Source organism: Xenopus tropicalis, chromosome 7 (assembly GCF_000004195.4).
Source record: "Xenopus tropicalis strain Nigerian chromosome 7, UCB_Xtro_10.0, whole genome shotgun sequence".
NCBI classification, from domain to species: Eukaryota; Metazoa; Chordata; class Amphibia; order Anura; family Pipidae; genus Xenopus; species Xenopus tropicalis.
Window position 1 is genome coordinate 20,445,622 of NC_030683.2, and position 18,152 is coordinate 20,463,773.

The 18,152-nt window shown below is 46.0% G+C and overlaps 1 protein-coding gene across 1 annotated transcript; it reads left to right on the forward strand.

Moving 5' to 3' along the window:
- The first annotated feature begins 5,929 nt into the window (after window positions 1-5,929).
- Window positions 5,930-10,020, forward strand: nkx1-2 (NK1 homeobox 2). The gene is made up of 2 exons (XM_002937799.5): window positions 5,930-6,368; window positions 8,725-10,020. Exons 1-2 carry the CDS (start codon window positions 6,209-6,211, stop codon window positions 9,303-9,305), a joined length of 741 nt encoding a protein of 246 aa, XP_002937845.1. The 5' UTR covers window positions 5,930-6,208; the 3' UTR covers window positions 9,306-10,020.
- Window positions 10,021-18,152: the final 8,132 nt, after the last annotated feature.

Below are 18,152 nucleotides of genomic sequence, written 5' to 3' on the forward strand. Positions count from 1 at the left end.
TCTTTAGAGTCTGGGCAGGGTAAATGCACCTGGTCAGCTTGGCACCCCTATGGAGGGCAGTCTGGATAGATAACCGTGGCCCTATGCTGAGGCAACATTGCCTATATGGAAGGATTCTTCCAGCTGCTCTCCTTGGTGGAGCCCGAAACTGCTCTTGCTTCCCTCTCACTTTCCTAGAAAGTGCTCGACAAGAATAACTATCTAACTGGTCCTCGTTCACGGGGTCCCTGTCCCCTCCACTAGAGTAGGTGATGACTCTTGGGTAAAGTATGGCTTTACTGGGGCCCTGTTGATTCCAGGCTCAGTGGACCTTCACCTGAGGCAGCCAAAGAGGAAGACACACCCTCCTGCTAAACACTATATTGGAGTGCAAGAGGTAATGGGTCTTTGCCCAGAAACAGAATAAACTAAGGAAGTGGTAGGGTTTAATCCATAGGGGCATATTAACCCTACATTGGCTTTTAAAGAGAAGAGAGTTTACCTGAAAAGAAATAGCAGGGACTGTTATACCTATTGATTCCCAGTAGGCCGAGACTGGCAATCTGTGGGTTCTGCCAAATGCCAGAGGGGCTGCTGTAAGATGCCATAGACAGTCACTATTCACTTGGGGTGGGCTGTTTGGGCCTCTGTGTAATTGAAATGCCAGGAACTATTTTAAATTCCAGTTTAAACCTGATTCCCAGTGAGTCAGCCACAAATACATTTCTTGTACATAGAAAGAGGTGCTCGCTGCAATGGGTGCAACATTTTTTTCCACTTTGTTTTCAACCATTTGGTTGAGATTGGGAGTTAACTTCTGATGAAGGCTCTCTGTATATATTAAGCACTGGGTATGATTTTCCTAAATTCAGTGTCAGAGCAGACATTTTTAGTCACTTGAATAGGTTTCAGTGGCAACTGCCACAAAACAGCTGTATGTTTTGTTATCGAATTTTGATTTAGAGCAACCGCGGGATGTAACTACAGAGAAAGCCGACCCTGGGTTTGCAGGGGGTCCCAGCAGTGAAGGGGGCCCAGTAAGGCCCTAATTAATGGGAAATTTTAATATACCTTGGAAGAATAGGTCAAGTTAAAATGTTTTGGGGCCCTCAATTGAATTTGATGGGGGGCCCAATAACATATAGTCGCTGAGCCACTGAGTGGCCAGTCAAAATATTTACTATATTTTATCTTATTACAGTTTAGTGTTTTGAGTTAGGGGTTTTGCACAAATATCTGCATTTTGCCCTACCTAGCTCAGTCACCCAGAAAAACCAATCAGATGTTTGCTTTTATTATACACAACTAAGCTAGGCTGCTGGGAGACAACTGCTGAGCCACAGGGCTAGGACAAGCTGCAAAAACAAACGGTTCCTTCTAGAAAAGAGAGCAATGTAACATTTGCTTATATACAGGGCAAGAGCTTGATAACTGTGGTGTCCTGGCAATTCAAAGTACAAATGTTGATTCTGTACACCACCAGGTGTAAAACTTCATGTAGCTTTTTGGAAAGGAAACATAGGCCGTTTTGTCACCCACAGTAACCAAGATTTATTGTGGATGACAAAAAAGGACCCAGGTGTCATCATTGCTCTTAATCTTGTCTTTCTTTTGGAATAGTAAGCCATACTCCCTCATGAACAGGAAGGTAGGCCCTTCTGGCTACCCTTGGGATGGCAGCATCAACTTTAGGTGGTATCTCCTAATATTTCTTAATTATTTTCAAAATAAATATTTTTTTTTTATCAGGAATAGGCTAATTTATGTTTTAGTTTAGACTTAATTAAATTGTGTTAATATTTTGTTAATTTTTTTTATACATCAAATGAGGTACTGCATGTTAAACAGGGGTAGCAGCTGGATTAGCAGCACCATTGGTTGGAGCAAGCAAATAGGGAGCTGGTTCATTATCAGTGCACCACTTTGTTTAGCCTGGCAAAATATTATATATAATATATAAAATGACCGTATGCCTAAATGGGTATCTTTAAAACCTTTGAGGAGAAAGAAGAAATAGTCAAAGAACAAAAATGCACAAATAAAAGGCCATCTGCAGTATTTCTAACTTTAAATAGCTTCCCAGAAATGATACACAAATTGCAGAGATGCACAGGGGGCATTGTGATTGCTGTAATTCTCTCTGGGGGAGCCACAGTAATCAAAACACACCCACGGATAGAATCTTGGGTAGCAGAGATCCAAATTGCGAACCTCCTAGCAAATGATTGCTATTATACTGAATTTACAAACACTGACATATTCTGAAGGACTGTACAATAGGAACTGATTAGGGATGAGTGACAGTTCTACATTTAAAGAGGTTAAACCACCAATCAGTTCCACAAGCTTTGCAGGTCGAGACCCCTGAACTCAGATTTTCCAGCTGTATCTTTAAATTGCCGTAGCATCTAATGACCTCTTATCTGGGCCATTAACAACCAAATTCCCACTTGTTCACTCAGAAAGTAATTTACTGATGAGAAAGTCGTCACGGACATCAGACTTACTATTTTGTAGAGGGTTTATGCATGTATCTATGGGGTGCTGTGAAAGAACACAGCAAATCCAACCAGCAGTGTCTCTGAAAAGTCAGGCTGTACAGTGCAGCCTTATCAGCCCTAGACACACACTGTGTATTGATTTCAGCTTGATCCAGTCATCAGAACAGGTCGTGGGTGAAACACACCCAGGATCAAAGCAATTTAAAGACCGCACTGGGGCAGAATATCAATGCCGACTGTGAGAAAAGACCACTAAATTCTTAAATCATATTCCCTAAAGGCATCATATTTACTACCTCGTTTTGGACATGGGGTTTCAATTTTAAAAAAATGTAGTTGCATCTGCTAATTCGCTTATTTTGGTAGATTTTACATATTTGCAGGCTGAGCGTAATTAAGGTTGCCTTGTTAGGTGTCAAAATAAACTGGAAGATTGGCTGATTTTTTACAGTTGTAGACAGCTTTTATCTTATAATCACACTGTAAAAATTGGCCTTGTAAACTACTCTATAATAAAATGTAATTAAATAAATACTTTGAAATTTGTGACAGTGTATTTTACCCTTTTTTATAGCACTTACTTAAAGGTATGTGTTTAAACAAGTGACCTTGCACTGTGTTGTTGCGCCTTTAAGTGGCCTCAATGCTGCATTCATACAGAAATACCTGCATTAGCTGCAAACAGATTCCTTAAGCTGGCCATACCTGCCCAGATTTTATCTGACAGTTTGGTCAATATTAACTGTACAGCCTTTACATCTGGGCATTTATGATTTCTCTACTTTCTGAATCCGACAGTAAAAGATTAATATAAAAGGGTAGTGACTAGAGTGAAGACAAGCAGTGCCAGATGACATTGTTTGCTGTTCATTATGTAAAAAGTTTATGGATCCTGCATTACAATATTTTTGGGGCCTTTACTTCCTTCAGAAACTGAGTATGTTTCGCATGTAGTGATTGTAGCTTCATGTCAATATTGCAGGGCTCTCTGACTTTGTTGGTCTCACAGTCTCTTAGGGCTAAACTCCACAAGCACTTTTGTAGGACGGTGTCGAATCAACAGAACAAGTTGGATGAGGTCGTGTGACAAAATGTGATGGGACTGATTGAATAATCTGATGTGTAAACTTGATGAAAGATTTGCCATCTGACACAAAGACGCCTGTTGGAAGAGACATTGCTGTGTCTGCATCCAACAAGATAAAAACTAATGGTATCGGAAAGACTTTGTTTTCTCATTGAAATACATTGACTTTGGATGTATACGCAAACAAAAGAGAACATCTGACTCAATATTACATTGATCCAATATTACATTACAGCCTATGGAGATCAGATTTTGTAGGATCCTACAAAATCTTGTGCTGTTGCCAGGGCATATTCACTATATAGTTACCTCACTCGCATAGGAGTGATGTCACACGCTGCACAATGACATCCCTTCTGCCAAGGGGCGCAGAGCGGTCCGTTGCCCAGGGCAGCAGCAGACCTAAAAACAGCCCTGGCTATTGCGTGGCATTGTGTGATGTTGCATGACCAGATCAGATAAAATCTGACCCACAAAATCAGAAAAAAACACTTTTTTTTGCCCTTAGGGCTCTGGCACACAGGAAGATTAGTCGCCCGCGACAAATCTCCCTGTTCGCGGGCGACTAATCTCCCCGAAATGCCATCCCACTAGCGAAAATGTAAATCACCGGTGGGAAGGCATATGCAGCAGCCAGATTTCAGTGAAATTGCGGAAGTTGCCTTGAGAGGAAACTTCCGCGAACAGGGAGATTTGTCGCGGGCGACTAATCTCCCTGTGTGCCAGAGCCTTTAAAGGAGAACTAAAGCTTAACTAAAGACGTAGGCTGGAAATGTTGTAAATTATGTTTTGTGCTTCTGTGCCTGCCCAAGCCAACCACAGCCCTTTAGCAATGAAGATCTGTGCCCCCAAAGATGCTCCCAGTAGCTCCTCATCTTCTTTTCTGCTAATTCACTCCTTTAAAAAGCAGTTATTATGTTATAGGCATACAAGGTGTTTTCTCAGACTATAGAAACGCAGGCAGAGAAAAGTGCGATCTGCTCACTTCTGCTCCCTTATTTTTAATACACTGACGGGCACGGCTTCTGCCTGTCAGCAGAAACACAGAGTGGATTTCAGTGTGAAACGCTCAGGATGCATTTTGCCTAAATTTGCTCTGTGTGTCTGCTGAGCTGTGATTTTCTATGGCTTGTTTGCTCATAACCTAAAAATTATATAAGCAATCTATTGACAATAGAAATATTATTTTATCATGGTTTAGTTAAATAGCATTACACAGAATATGTGCTCAACAGATAGCAATTCTATGTTGCAGTTTTGGGGTCTTGAGTTCTATCCCAGCCAGGACAAAATCTGCCAGGAGTTTGTATGTTTTACCGGTGTCTGTGTTGGAGTACTATTGTTTATTCCCACTCTCCAAAAACATACAGGCAGGTTAATTGTCCCCTGACTACATTGCCCATAGTGTGTGTGAATGTGATAGGGACTTTAGATTGTAAGCTCCTCTGGGGCAGGGACTGATGTATAAGCTCTGTAAAGTGCTGTGAAAATTTGTCGTTTATAAATAACAGGAAATAAATAAATAGTCTGTCATTCAAACCACTGCCTGATTGCTAGAGTGAATTGGACCCTAGTAACCAGGTAGCACCTGAAACTGCAAATCTACTAAACAAAAATCTAAATTTACAAAAATCACAAAAAATAGGAACGAAAAGAGCAGCTGCCACAGTAAATCTCTGTCCGTATTATACTAAAAGTTAAAGAGCGAAATGCCCTTTTAATGAGTTTATGACACATCTGCCTGGTAAGTTTTTTGCAACAATACACAGACAGGAGTTCTGCACCTACCCATATTTATAAGGGTTTTAATTTATGTTAGTTGCACACACACTCAAACACACACATATATGTGTGTATGGGATTAATGATTTAAAGATGTGTTATCCAAAAACTCCATAGTACTAGTTAATTACTCATAGCATCTTATGGGACTTAATGATGTACTTCATATTGCTAGACTAGTATATATGTCTGTGTTGATGGAAAAATAATCATATTAGGTTATTATATATAGCCTAAGGTATATTCTTTCATATTACAGAAAAACAGGTCCATAGAATTGTGGATATCGGGTGACATATCTGTATTTTTGGGGCAGATTTTGTTGATTCCAGTTAAGAGTAGCTATTTCATTACGACAGGACATGATATCAGTGACAGAGACAGAGCAGATGTTTGATGGATTCATTACACTGCAGGACAGGCCAATGTAAATCCTCAGGGTGCAGGTAGCAATAAAGGAGCACACGCACAATAAATGGACACTGAGGACAATTAAATGGACTGGCCACCAAATATAAATGGACATTTCTCCCCCTCCCTTCTTAGTCTCTTTTAGCTTTTCTCCTTCAGTTGAGTGCCTTCTCCTCCCCTCTGTCCTCCTGTCTCCACCTCCCGGGGATGTCCAGTAACCCACAGACTCGCAGCTCACACAGACACTTGTGCTGAGGACAGTGAGGTGGGCAGATAGACATTGGGATCATCTGTACAACAGGACAGAAATCTGCCTGCTTCTATCTACAGGAGTTCTGCCGGAGCATCACTGCCAGAGCTGTAGTTACCTCCTCAGATCCAGAGTGCCAGCCGAGGACATCAGGTGCCCAGTGGTTTCTGGGGCAGCTGTGGGACTATCAAGGTCTACATGGGAATGTTAAGCTGTGACCCACAAGAGGAAAAATCTGTCCCTGGCCAGAAACACCTCCATACCCCCTTCTTCATCACAGACATCCTAAACCATGCAAAGGTGCAGCAGGTCAAAGAAGGAACCCAGGAGCCTGGAATGAAGGAGAAAGGAGATACAGGTGAATAAACTCAATACAAAATATAGATTTGGGACCAGACTGGGGTGCTATTATTGCTGCACTTATGTGAAAGGGAAAGGTCACAGATTTATAGAGTTAACATTGCCCTGTGTATGGGTATAGAGCAGAGCTATCGATTAACATGGGGTTAGTTGGCATCTCTGTGTACAGCATTATGGCTTGAGGTTAAAGTTATCTGTATAGTTCATCAGTAATTTATTTCAAGAGAACTTTATTTCAGAAACATTTGGTAGTACCTAGGCAAAGTTTTATGCAATCTTTAGTGGACAGGGTGGCAAACATAAGAAACCAACCTGGTATCCCTTACCATGTAGAACAAACGTAGCCCAACCTGCAGCTTTTATCTATTGCTGAACTTCAAGTTCCATTGTCATAGTGATGCTGGGAGTCGTAGTTCAATAACAGCTGGAGGGCTGTTCTTAGAAAGCATTCGATGACATTTCATTGGTCCTTACTAGTCCCTTGCTGTTATTATTCCAGAGGGTTTTAGGGAATTCCAGATATCATAATCTATTAACTCGTTCCCTGCCAGACTAGTGTAAATGCCTTTTTTTTGTGCTGGGGATGGACAGGCAAATCAGGCAACAACTATTTTATACTGGAATCCCATGTAGTATATGTGTTTGGGAGAGACTGCATGACAGAGGTTGAGTTACCATCCCTTTCCCAATTACCATTATAATTACTAGGGTACCAACACCTGATGAGGCTGCAGGACAGAGCACACACAGAGGAGATGATGACATATAGAAAAGACCCTCTGATTGCTGGGAACTGGGGGGGCCCCTGGTAATTGCTCTGGCTCCGTTGGGACATAAGGGGCAGGCAGGTTTAGTTCTAAGCCTCCTGTGCTTGGCATTGATCAATATCCCATTACTGAAGAGTGCATATCTCTGTGTACAGGTCTCATAGACTCCTTGCCTGATGTAAGGGCCCTGTATTAAAGAGATGACAGCTATCGATCCTCATCAAAGGCCGGTCACTCCATCAGGGCCAGGGAAGCAGCCAATTTCTTCTTAATAACATGTCTGATAATAAGAGCTGCCAGGGACTGACAGCGCAGTTCCCTACTGAGTGTGGGAACAGGTAGCATTCTACTGTGGGCAAGCAGGCTAGCAATTAATCTGTTACTGTAATCACTTTCATTTTTCAATGAATACATATAACATATATACTGTGTTGCAATATCAGTCATCCTGCTATAGTTATACTAATCTACCAAAGCTGAAAATAAGCTCTTTCGCTAGATCATATTCTAATTGGCTTTAATGTGGGCTTCCAGCATTATGTACGACATTATCTCATATTTCATCACCATCAGACATTGTTAACTTTTAATATGATGCAAATGATAGAAGCCTTAATGACTGAAGGCATATATATATAATATCATAATAATATAGGGGCAGTGATCCCCAACCAGTAGCTCGGGGGCAACATGTTGCTCCCCAACCCCTTGGATGTTGCTCTCAGTGCCCCCAAACCAGGGAGTTATTTTTGAATTCCTGACTTGGGGGCAAGTTTTGGTTGAATAAAAACAAGATTTAGTACCAAATAAAGCCCCTGTAAGCTGATAGGGTGCATAGAGGCTGCCTAATAGCCAATCACAGCCCTTATTTGGCTCCTCCATGAACTTTTATGGTGCTTGTGTTGCTCCCCAAGGCTTTTTATATTTGACTGTGGCTCACGCGTAAGAAAGTGTGGGGACCCCTGATATAGGGGGGTCTAATGGGAATGTCAGAAGTTCATAAGATAGACCCCTCATACCAGAATAGGCTCCCAGGACATTACATAAAGGACTGGTGTTTCTCTGGGGAATAGAGGGAGAGTTGATGGCAGCCCCACTATGATGCATTTCCTGCCCCATGTGATAAACAGGGCCATGAAACCAGGGTATGTAAGGATGGGGAGCAGTCTAGATCTTTCTCTTGCACCGCCCTTGTACTTAGTGAAAAGTAGGGTAGAGGCCCCCTTGGATGAGAAATAGCCTGGGCAGGTCTAAAGCCAGTATATGGCTCTCCAAGGGCATGGTGAAGTAACAGCCGGGTAGCTCCTAACCTAAGCGAAGCGCCAAGGGCTGTACTGAAAGGCACTGCTTGCACTAATTATGATTGGTATAGTGAAGCTGAAAAAACAAAAACTTGTTTCTGATGGGTTGATGTTGGTTACTGTGAGTTGTCCAAGGTTCTGAGAATTGAGTGAGCTCTAGTATCAGAGGCAGAATCAGTAGGGTAATTCCCCTAAAATAGGTAATTAAATGTCTAGCAAATTAAAAATGTTTTTGGGCCACATGACCAATACGCTCAGTCTTAGCTTTGTGTTTCATATATTGCAGGCTTGACATTGCCATCTGACAGTATGGTGTCTGGGCCAGAAATTAAAGCAGAAACCTCTCCAGGTGAACCAGAGGAGCTCCCAGAGAAAGAGGAGAATCAGGAAACTCAAAATGTCCCATCTGTGACCAACTGCAAGCCCCGCCGTGCCCGTACTGCCTTTACATATGAGCAGCTTGTGGCCCTCGAGAGCCGTTTCCGAAGTAGCCGATACCTGTCGGTGTGTGAACGGCTGAGCCTAGCTTTAACCCTTCACCTTACAGAGACACAAGTGAAGATCTGGTTCCAGAACCGCAGAACCAAATGGAAAAAGCAACAACCTATAGGAAGCTTGGAAGGGAGGGGATGCAGCATACAAAACTGTCCCACCATCCCTGGTCCTCGGTTTACCCCACCCCTCCCAAACTACCCCTGTGCTACACATATACCCCATATTGGTGCTGGGGCAAACCACCTCTCTCCTTTCCCAGGTATCTTTTTCTCTCCTCCTTCCACTTCCTTTGGACTATCTCCTACAGGTGCCACCTATCCCCAGTTTATAGGTTCATCCCGATTCACATCCTATTACAGCTCATCTCTCTGACTGCACATGGGTCCTACCACTGACTTGGCTAAATGACACTACAATAACAAATATTATGGAACTGCACTGGATGATGCGACTGTGAATTCAGAAATATCACATTGGGAACATATATATGATGCAAAGGACAGAAGGTTTTTACATGTTTAAATGGTGCGCTTCTAAAACAGGGCTGTTTTGTTGAAGTATATTAAAGCAAACTCCTGCTTGAGATAAAACCAGGAATGGCCCAAAAGCACAGTTTTGTGGCACAATTAGGCACAAAGCCCAAAACAGCCCTCTTCTGCTTCTGTCTGGTACAGTGCATTGCCTCTGGGTGTAGGGTACTTTTAAGGGAACTGAAAGTCAGTTTTGCCTGCATGTTAAGCCATGCCTGGACTGGCAATCTGTGGGTTCTGGCAAATGCCAGAGGGGCTGCTGTAAGATACCATAGAAAGTCACTATTTATTAGGCTGGTGGGGGGGGTTTGGGCCTCTGTGTACTTGTGCCAGGGTCTATTTTGTATCCCTATGAAGACCTGTGTTGAACCTTAAGCCCCATATGTAATAAAAGGCACTAAGTTTGCCCAGGTGCAGAAACTCATAGCAACCAATAAGATGTAACAGGGGAGCAGTAAATGCTACTTGCTGACTGTTTGCTATGGCTTACTGCTCCTGGGCAAACTTAGTGGGGGTCATTTATAAACACTGGGCAAATTTGCACCTGGGCAGTAACTCATGGCAACCAATCAGATGATTGCTTTCAGTGTTCAACCTGTATCTGGCTGGAAAAATCTAACTACTGTTTGGTTGCTGTGGGTTACTGCCCAGGTGCAAATGTTCCCAGTGTTTATACAGTAAATGAGCCCCAGTGCCTTTTATTAAATTACCCCCTAAGGTAATGGTGGCCATGGTAAGTAGCACAGCAGTACCAGTCCTGTACCATAAAAATGATCTTTCTTATTAGTTTTTTAGTGCTGGTAAAACAAGCAGTACATACTTCCCTTGTTACCCACAGGCTTTGCCTGGTCTCACAGGGAAAAACAGCCGCTATATTGTTATTTAGTCTGTCACCCATTTAATTCCTTTTCCCAGGGCCAAGGCTTGGAAACCACTATTGAAATAATAACATGTCTACTTTTACCAAGTATATTCTCCTGCTAAAGTGCCCTGGCAGAGACTGGTGTCCATTGCCCTTTCTGCTGTACCTAAAACTACCAGCAGGGGCACCACTTACATGAAGCCCATTAAAACTGATGATAATACTTGTACCGGCAGAGGAATATGTGAGAATTCTAAGAAGGCAGAGGAACAACATGTAATTTAATATTTATTTTGATTGTTTGGGGGGTTGTTAAATTTGTAAAGGTGTAATTCATTGATAATAATTTTGTAAATTGTATTTTTATTGTAAATGACATTAAAAAAAATTAATTACTTTTGTGTGAATTGTTTCAAACATTAATAAACTGAGTTGTGTCCCCTGTGTTAGGCTAAAATGAGGTAAGGCTATGCATTCACTGATATGGTCAGTCAGTTTGGCTAGTAATGGCCTTAATGGTTGGCTACTGGTGCTTCTATAGGCACATGGGTTCTATTAGATCACAGTTAGTAGGTTTGGGCTCTTCTGCTGATCTGGATCTATGAAGTATCTGCAAATTTAGAAGTGACACGAGCCCCAACACTCTCCCATAGACCCCAATGGCCAAACTGGACAATCTTATCTTTGAATGCAGCAAGGCCATTCCTGCTCCAAGTTCTGTGACTGAGGTAACATATATTGTACCTGGGTGTACAGTTTTCCAGTTCTGTATTGCCGCTGACCATGAAGGGTAATTACAGCCTGACTAAAAAAACAGGCTATTTTAATTTTACCCAATTATGACACAGAGCTGCTTACCCAATAAATAAGAATATTAGTGATTAGAATGCCACCCCCAGATCTTTGCTGCCCTAGGTCCGGGCCTTTGTGGGCTGGTCACAAATTCGGGCCTGTAGACAAACAAAACACCAATAAAAGCTTTATTGCCATCTTTTATGGTAGACTAAACCATAAACTGATAAAGAAAAAAGGTTCCAACTGGACAAAGTTTGAAGGGTATATTCACCTTATAAGTGTATAGGGTCCTGGTGCTTAAGTCTCAAAGCCTTCAGCCCACAGGGCACTCAAAAATACCTCAAAATGACAAAAATAAGGCTGGCACTAAAGAAAACTGGACTAATTACCGGTATCAAAAAGTGACGAGTTAAAACATAGTTTTATTTAAAAAAAAAAAAAAACATCTCAAACATAATCAGCCTGACGCACTTCATGCCTAAAAAGGGCACTTAATCATAGCATGTGACTTTTCTATTGAAAAAAAAAAATTGCCCCCAGGTTCCTCCTCGGATTTCCATAGTAAATCCGCTGACAGATCTGGGGGGTGAGGGGGATAGGGGGTCGCAGACTTTGAGGGAGTGACATTACACACAGTGGGCACATGATGTAACACCAATGACATAGGCGGGAGTGTTTAGGTCCGGTGCCTAAGGCTGGGTAAGTACTGGATGGGAAGGGCCGCCCTCAAAGCCACATAGTCTCTTGGCAAAAGTAATGATTTTGGCCATTTTGACTGAAGTATTTTACCCCCTCTAAAAAAACACATTATCAAAATGTCCAAAAGTGCATCCATTTCACAGGAATATCACTTGCAAATGCTCACAAGTGATGGGTTCAAATTTGATGCCTTGTTTGCATTTGGGAAATACTTGACATAAAGTTCCTATGAGCTGTGAGATTTTGGGGTGAATTATTATATATTCTGGTCCTATAATATATTAAAAATCTTTGTCAAAGTATCAAAGTGTCAGCATGGCCTTAAATTCTTATAGCCACGCCACTTCTGCTGACGCCTGTTAATTGGAATCATAATTAGCTAAGTTTGTAGCAACACGGGTCGTCAGTAATTGTAAATGTGTATCAGGCTTTTCCCTCTGCGGGGAATTTTAATTTATGTGTGAATGCTTGAATAGAGGACCGAATCTGTACTCTGGTGGATACAATGGAAGATTGAGGAGCAACTGTACAATATAAAGCAATATATTTGAGGACATGAGGGACACCAAGAGAGAATAGGGTTTTCCTGCTATTAAGGGACAGAGGTGAGACTGAGCCCACCTGACTCCATATTGCCCTACATTTCTCCACTTGCTCACTGAAGGACGCTGTGTTATTTGTTCTGAACATAATATCTCAGAGCAGGGTTTTTAACTTATAGGATTCCTGTTTGTGCTATTGAGCTGAATAGTTGTAATGCAGGCAGTACTCATTTCTGCTTTTTCCATGGGAACTCTGACTTCCAAACCAAAAGTTGTTAAAGAGCCCCACACAACACAGAAACCCCTAATACACCTATCCCTGTAATCTGTTCCTTCAAAAAGTGTGAATAAATACCATTTTATATGCTGAAATCCAGCTGCAAAACAGTTTTTCTCTTTCTGCATCATTTGAAATCCTGGCAGGGGGGGAGGGACTAAAACATTGATGTTACAAATTGTAACAAAGTCTCCACAGCTTACAGACAGCATGCAGGAACTACATAACCCACAATGCATTGCACTGTGATGTTCCTTTCCTTATTGACATCACGTGCGCAGGGAATTGTGGGATATGGAGGATGCAGGCTGAAGGCAGGCTGAAGGCAAGCGACTACTGTTACATTTTATTTGAGTCTCAAAGTAGCCAGCCAGATCAGCAGGGGAACAGGGGGCGGGGCTTAGGGAACTGTTCCAAACCATGTTATTACGTTAAATTGATGTATATTGCAAATTTGCTCGCAATTATGTCTACTTTTCAAAAAGAGTTCCCCTTTAAGTATCTGAAATCACTGAGTGGGAGGTGCCAGCATGGGTTTTTCTTTTTTCTTTTGTTTGTAAATTATCAATTTAATTACCTGAACTGAACTGTAAATGACTGCAAATGTGGGCAGTGCATTCAGACTTTGTGTGCTTGAGATTCCAAGCCTGACCCATCACTATTAGGCATATACTTCCACACCCTTCAATTGCAATTTCTTGGGCACAAAAAAGAGCACGTGGGATTGCTATGCGCAGAGTAAACCTTGTTCCAGTGACCAGTGACCCGTAATGAAGTGTAGGGAGCGTGGGGCATGACAGAGCCGTAAGGGGATTTAAGCCACGCCCAGCTGTAAGGGATTGGTGGGTTTGAATGATGCAGGCAAGGGTATAAATAGGGGGGTTGGATTTTCTCCCGCTCACTTCCATCTTAGGCAGTGCAGGAAAACGTGAAACCGACACGTACCTGTCCTACCTAACATGGAAGGGAACCAGGAACTGGCTGACCTCGTCCAGAGATTCCGGGAGGCGGCGGCGCGGCAAGACCCAGGATGGCTCCAGCAGCAGCTCCAGGACCTGCTCGGGAGAGACGGAGAGGCACCGCGGGAGGCGCGCCCGACGCGGAGATCCAGGCCACCGGCGAGGCTGAGCCCGCAGCAGGAAGAGGGACCCAGAAGGCGAAGGCGGAGGACCAGCGCAAGCCCGAAGGGGAAGAAGGCGAGGACCCGGGGACGCACGGCCGGCAGCGGAGGCGGAAGTTAGGCGGCAGCAGAGGGAGCGCAGGCCGACGTCGCAGTTCCGGGAGTCAGGCAAGTATGCGGCAAGGCCCGACCTGCGGCTCCGAGATCAGTAGCGCGAAGGGGAGGCAGGGGAACAGCATCACCACGGGGCACTCAGGAGGGGGAAGCGGTACCCCCGGAACACCCGCAGCAGGAGGGAGCCACTGGCCTAACAAGGGAAGGGGCAGGGGGCAGCGCCCAACACCGCACAGGGCCCGGGCCCAGCACGGGACCCGGGCAGGACGGGAGGGAGGCGGCACCTGGCCCACCAGGTAGCCAGGGGACCACGGGGGCTAGCGGCACGGCCCAGGGGCAGCGCCCGGAGCCAGGAGCATCAAGGAGGGGCAGCCCTACGGCCCAGCAGGGCTGGGAGCATGATACTGGAGCAAGGGGAAGGAGGCACAACAGCAGGCCCGATGAGGCCAGAGGGAGCAGCCAGAGGGGGGAAGACAGCAGCCACGGGCAAGGAGGGAGGCACAACACCCGGCCCAGGAGCCGGTCCAGAAGTGTGGAGCATAGGCGTAGGGGCAGCCAGGAACGCAGGCATAGCCTGGCTAGGAGCAGGAGGAGGGACAGCATGGCCCGCACAGAGGCAAGCGGAGCGAGGGATCGCAGGAGGGCGAGCAGGAGCAGGTCAAGGTGTGGGTCGCACCGGCACTCTTGCTGTCGGTTCTCTTGCAGGAGCAGTCCTAGCGGCTCAGAGAGGAGATCACGAGCCAGGAGCACGACACGGGACGACAGGCCATACGGGAGCCATTCGGGCAACCAAGGAACCAGGCGGAGCATTCCCACCCAGCGGAGACATCAGGCAGAAAGGGACCAGGTGGCAAGCACGGTGACGGCCCAGGGCGCGGCTGCGTCCACAGGGCCTGGAGGTGAGCAAGGCACTACACCAAGGGGGCAGAACCGGACACTTTTGGATGGCCTCAGGCAGCTCTTGGAGAGTTGGGAGGGCGGGACCATGGAACAAAACGCGGCCAGGGCATGGGTGGCGAAACAAGGAGCCACAGCGCAGGGCTCAGCAGCGGCTGAACAGGGAGCGGGGGCCAGGGCGGGCACCAACACGGCCCCAGTAGTTCAGTCAGGGGAAGGAGCTGCGGGGAGGAGGCCAGAGCTAACCCCAGGAGAGCCAGAAGAGGGCAAGAAGGAAAGGGAAGCAGAGAGGGAGGCCATTGTCAGCGGGGTGGCAGACGCAGCGCGGCAGAACGCATATGTATCATTCGCAGGTCCGCTCGGGGTGCACATCAAGGCAGAAACTAAAGAAAAGATATGGAAAGGGGAGTTTGTGGAGCTGTTCTCCTTGCTTCCCTTAGATGAGGTCATTGAGCTGAAGGAGGAGGATAAAAAGGACAGCAAGAAGGAGGAGGAGGAAAAGAAAAAGAAGTACAGGAGGCTGCCCAAAACATTTGGGAATTGGCTGAGGGCATTTTGCATCTTGGCCAGCATCATAGGGGAGAAATCCCCCGAAAAATGCTCCTCACTATTTTGTTACGTGGACGGCATTTGGGAAGCGTTCAGGGTATATGGGGGCTTGGCCTGGTGGCGTTACGACGAGCAGTTCCGCCAAAGGCTGGCAGCCAATCCAACCATGAGATGGGATCAGATGGACATCACCCTCTGGCTCCGGCTCATGATGGCGCAGCGCTCCACCCCCTTTCCAAAAGGGGCCGGGGGGCAGGGCAGCACCTCGGCCCCTTTCAAACCTGGGTACTGCTGGCTGTTCAACGACAGCCAATGTCGGTGGGGCACCTCATGTAAATACAAACATGAGTGTTCGGGGTGTGGGGGAGCACACTCTTACAGCAAGTGCTTCAAGCGAGGTAAGTCAACGGGGAAGCAGGGTGACGCTGCAAAAGGGGAGGACACCAGTGAGGTTAGAAGGGATGCAACCATGGCTAGGCCGCTACGGTAAGAAAGGGGACGCTCAGGCCTTAGAAGATGGTTTTAGGGAGGGATTTAGGATACCATTTAAACAAAAGGGGCCAGTGCCTGCCCCACGCAACTTGAAGTCCGCAGAACAATTCCCCGAGGTAGTCAGGCAAAAACTGGCCAAGGAAGTGGAGTTGGGCAGGGTGGCGGGCCCCTTCTGCAGCCCGCCCCTGAGCAACTTAAGAATTTCACCGTTGGGTGTAGTCCCAAAGAAGGAGCCCGGCAAATTCCGCTTGATTCATCATTTGTCGTACCCGAAAGGGAGCTCGGTGAATGATGACATCGACAAGGAATTGAGCTCAGTGTCTTATACGTCATTTGATCAGGCAGTGGACTTGGTGAAGATAGCCGGGAAGGGAGCGCTAATGGCGAAGGTGGACATCGAGTCGGCCTTCCGCCTATTGCCGATCCACCCGGACTGTCATCATCTGCTAGGCTGCTGGTTCGAGGGCTATTACTTTGTGGATCTATGCCTACCAATGGGGTGCGCCATCTCTTGCGCCTATTTTGAAATGTTTAGTCGTTTTTTGGAATGGGTGGTCAAGAAGAAGGCAGGTTACACTTCAGTGGTTCACTATTTGGATGATTACCTCTGCATTGGTCCAGCGAATAGTGACATATGTTTCTATCTCCTGGAGACCATACAGGACGTAACAGCTTCCTTCGGGGTTCCCCCAGCCAGAGAGAAGACTGAGGGCCCCACTACGTCCATTCAGTTCTTGGGTATACAGATAGACTCCATGGTGGGGGAATGCAGGTTACCGGAGAGTAAGGTTGTGGAGCTGCGGCAGGCAGTAGAGGAGATGGGCAAGGCCAGGAGAGCTACGTTGAGACAGGTCCAATCACTCCTAGGAAAATTGAATTTTGCTTGCAGGATCATCCCGGTGGGACGGGTCTTCAGCAGGAGGTTGGCACAAGTGACAACGGGAGTGCAAGTGGCACACCACCACGTGAGCATTTCTAAGGAAGTTAGGGCAGATTTGGCCGTATGGGGGCATTTCTTGCGGGATTTCAATGGCAAAGTGTTATTCCAGGCTAAGGAGATCTCCACGCCAGAAATGCAACTATATACTGACGCAGCAGGGAGTTCAGGCTTTGGGGCATACCTGGCAGGGCAGTGGTGTGCGGCACCGTGGCCAAGGGATTGGATAGACACAGAGTTGGTGCGGAACATTGCCTTTCTAGAACTGTTTCCTATTGTGGTAGCAATGTATACCTGGGAAAAGGAGTTGAGTGACCGTAGGATCGTATTCCACTCAGATAACATGACAGTGGTTCAGGCCATTAACAGCTGGTCAGCAGCGTCACCCCCTGTCTTGAGATTGTTGCGAGCACTAGTCCTGCGGTGCCTCCACATGAACGTAAAATGTAGGGCAGTACATGTAGAAGGTGAGAAAAACGTCATTGCCGATGCACTTTCTCGATTTCAGTGGGAGCGTTTCCGGGTCGCGGCACCGGAGGCAGTGCAGCGGCCATGCCACTTTCCTCAGAAGCTATGGCGGCTAGCGAACATCGATTGCTGGAGTTTGTAAAGGCGTCAGTAGTGGAGTCAACATGGGCTGCATATAGCAAGGCATGGAACGAGTGGAGACAGCTTGAGGAGTGGTCCGGGGGGTTTGGTAGCAGGCAGGAAAAGCGTACCGGACTGATATGGTATGTAGTGTGGCTTGCGGAGCAGGGTAAGTCGGCAGCATTCATTGAAAAAAGGATGGCGGCGCTGGCGTTCCACTTTAAACTCAGAACGGAAGAGGACCTGACAAAGGAATTCCTCATTAGGCAGGCGCTGAAGGGAATAAAAAAGGGGAAAAGGTCAAGGGATTCACGAAGGCCCATCTCATTCGAGTTGTTGGGCAAGATGCAGGTGGCCTTGGGCAGTTGCTGCCGATCCACCTATGAGGTTACATTATTCAGAGCAGCATTTGCGCTGGCGTTTTTTGGAGCCTTTAGGGTAGGGGAGCTCGTGTGTAAGAGTAAGACCTCCCTAAGTGGGCTGTTACATCAGGAGGTTAAAGCCAGCGATGATGAAGTTAGGGTGCGGCTAAGAAGATCAAAAACGGATACCTTTGGGAAGGGGAAGGACATTGTACTCTTTAAGGTGGACGGCGGGCTGTCATGCCCGGTTGGTTGCGTACTTCAGTTTTTGAAGGTAAGGCAGGAGGGAAATGAGGTGTTCCTCACACATGAGAATAGGACCCCTTTGACCCGCTTCCAGTTCACTAGTATAATGAAGAGGAGTTTGCAGCTATCAGGAGTGCTCCCGGAGGAGTTCGGGACCCATTCCTTTCGCATTGGGGCAGCAACCGAGGCCGCTAGCCTCGGTTTGGGGG

Coding starts and splice junctions, on each gene's coding strand:
- nkx1-2 (XM_002937799.5), top strand. CDS start 6,209: ATGGGAATGTTAAGCTGTGACCCACAAGAGGAAAAATCTGTCCCTGGC. Junction 6,369..8,724: donor GAAGGAGAAAGGAGATACAG/GTGAATAAACTC, acceptor CATATATTGCAG/GCTTGACATTGCCATCTGAC.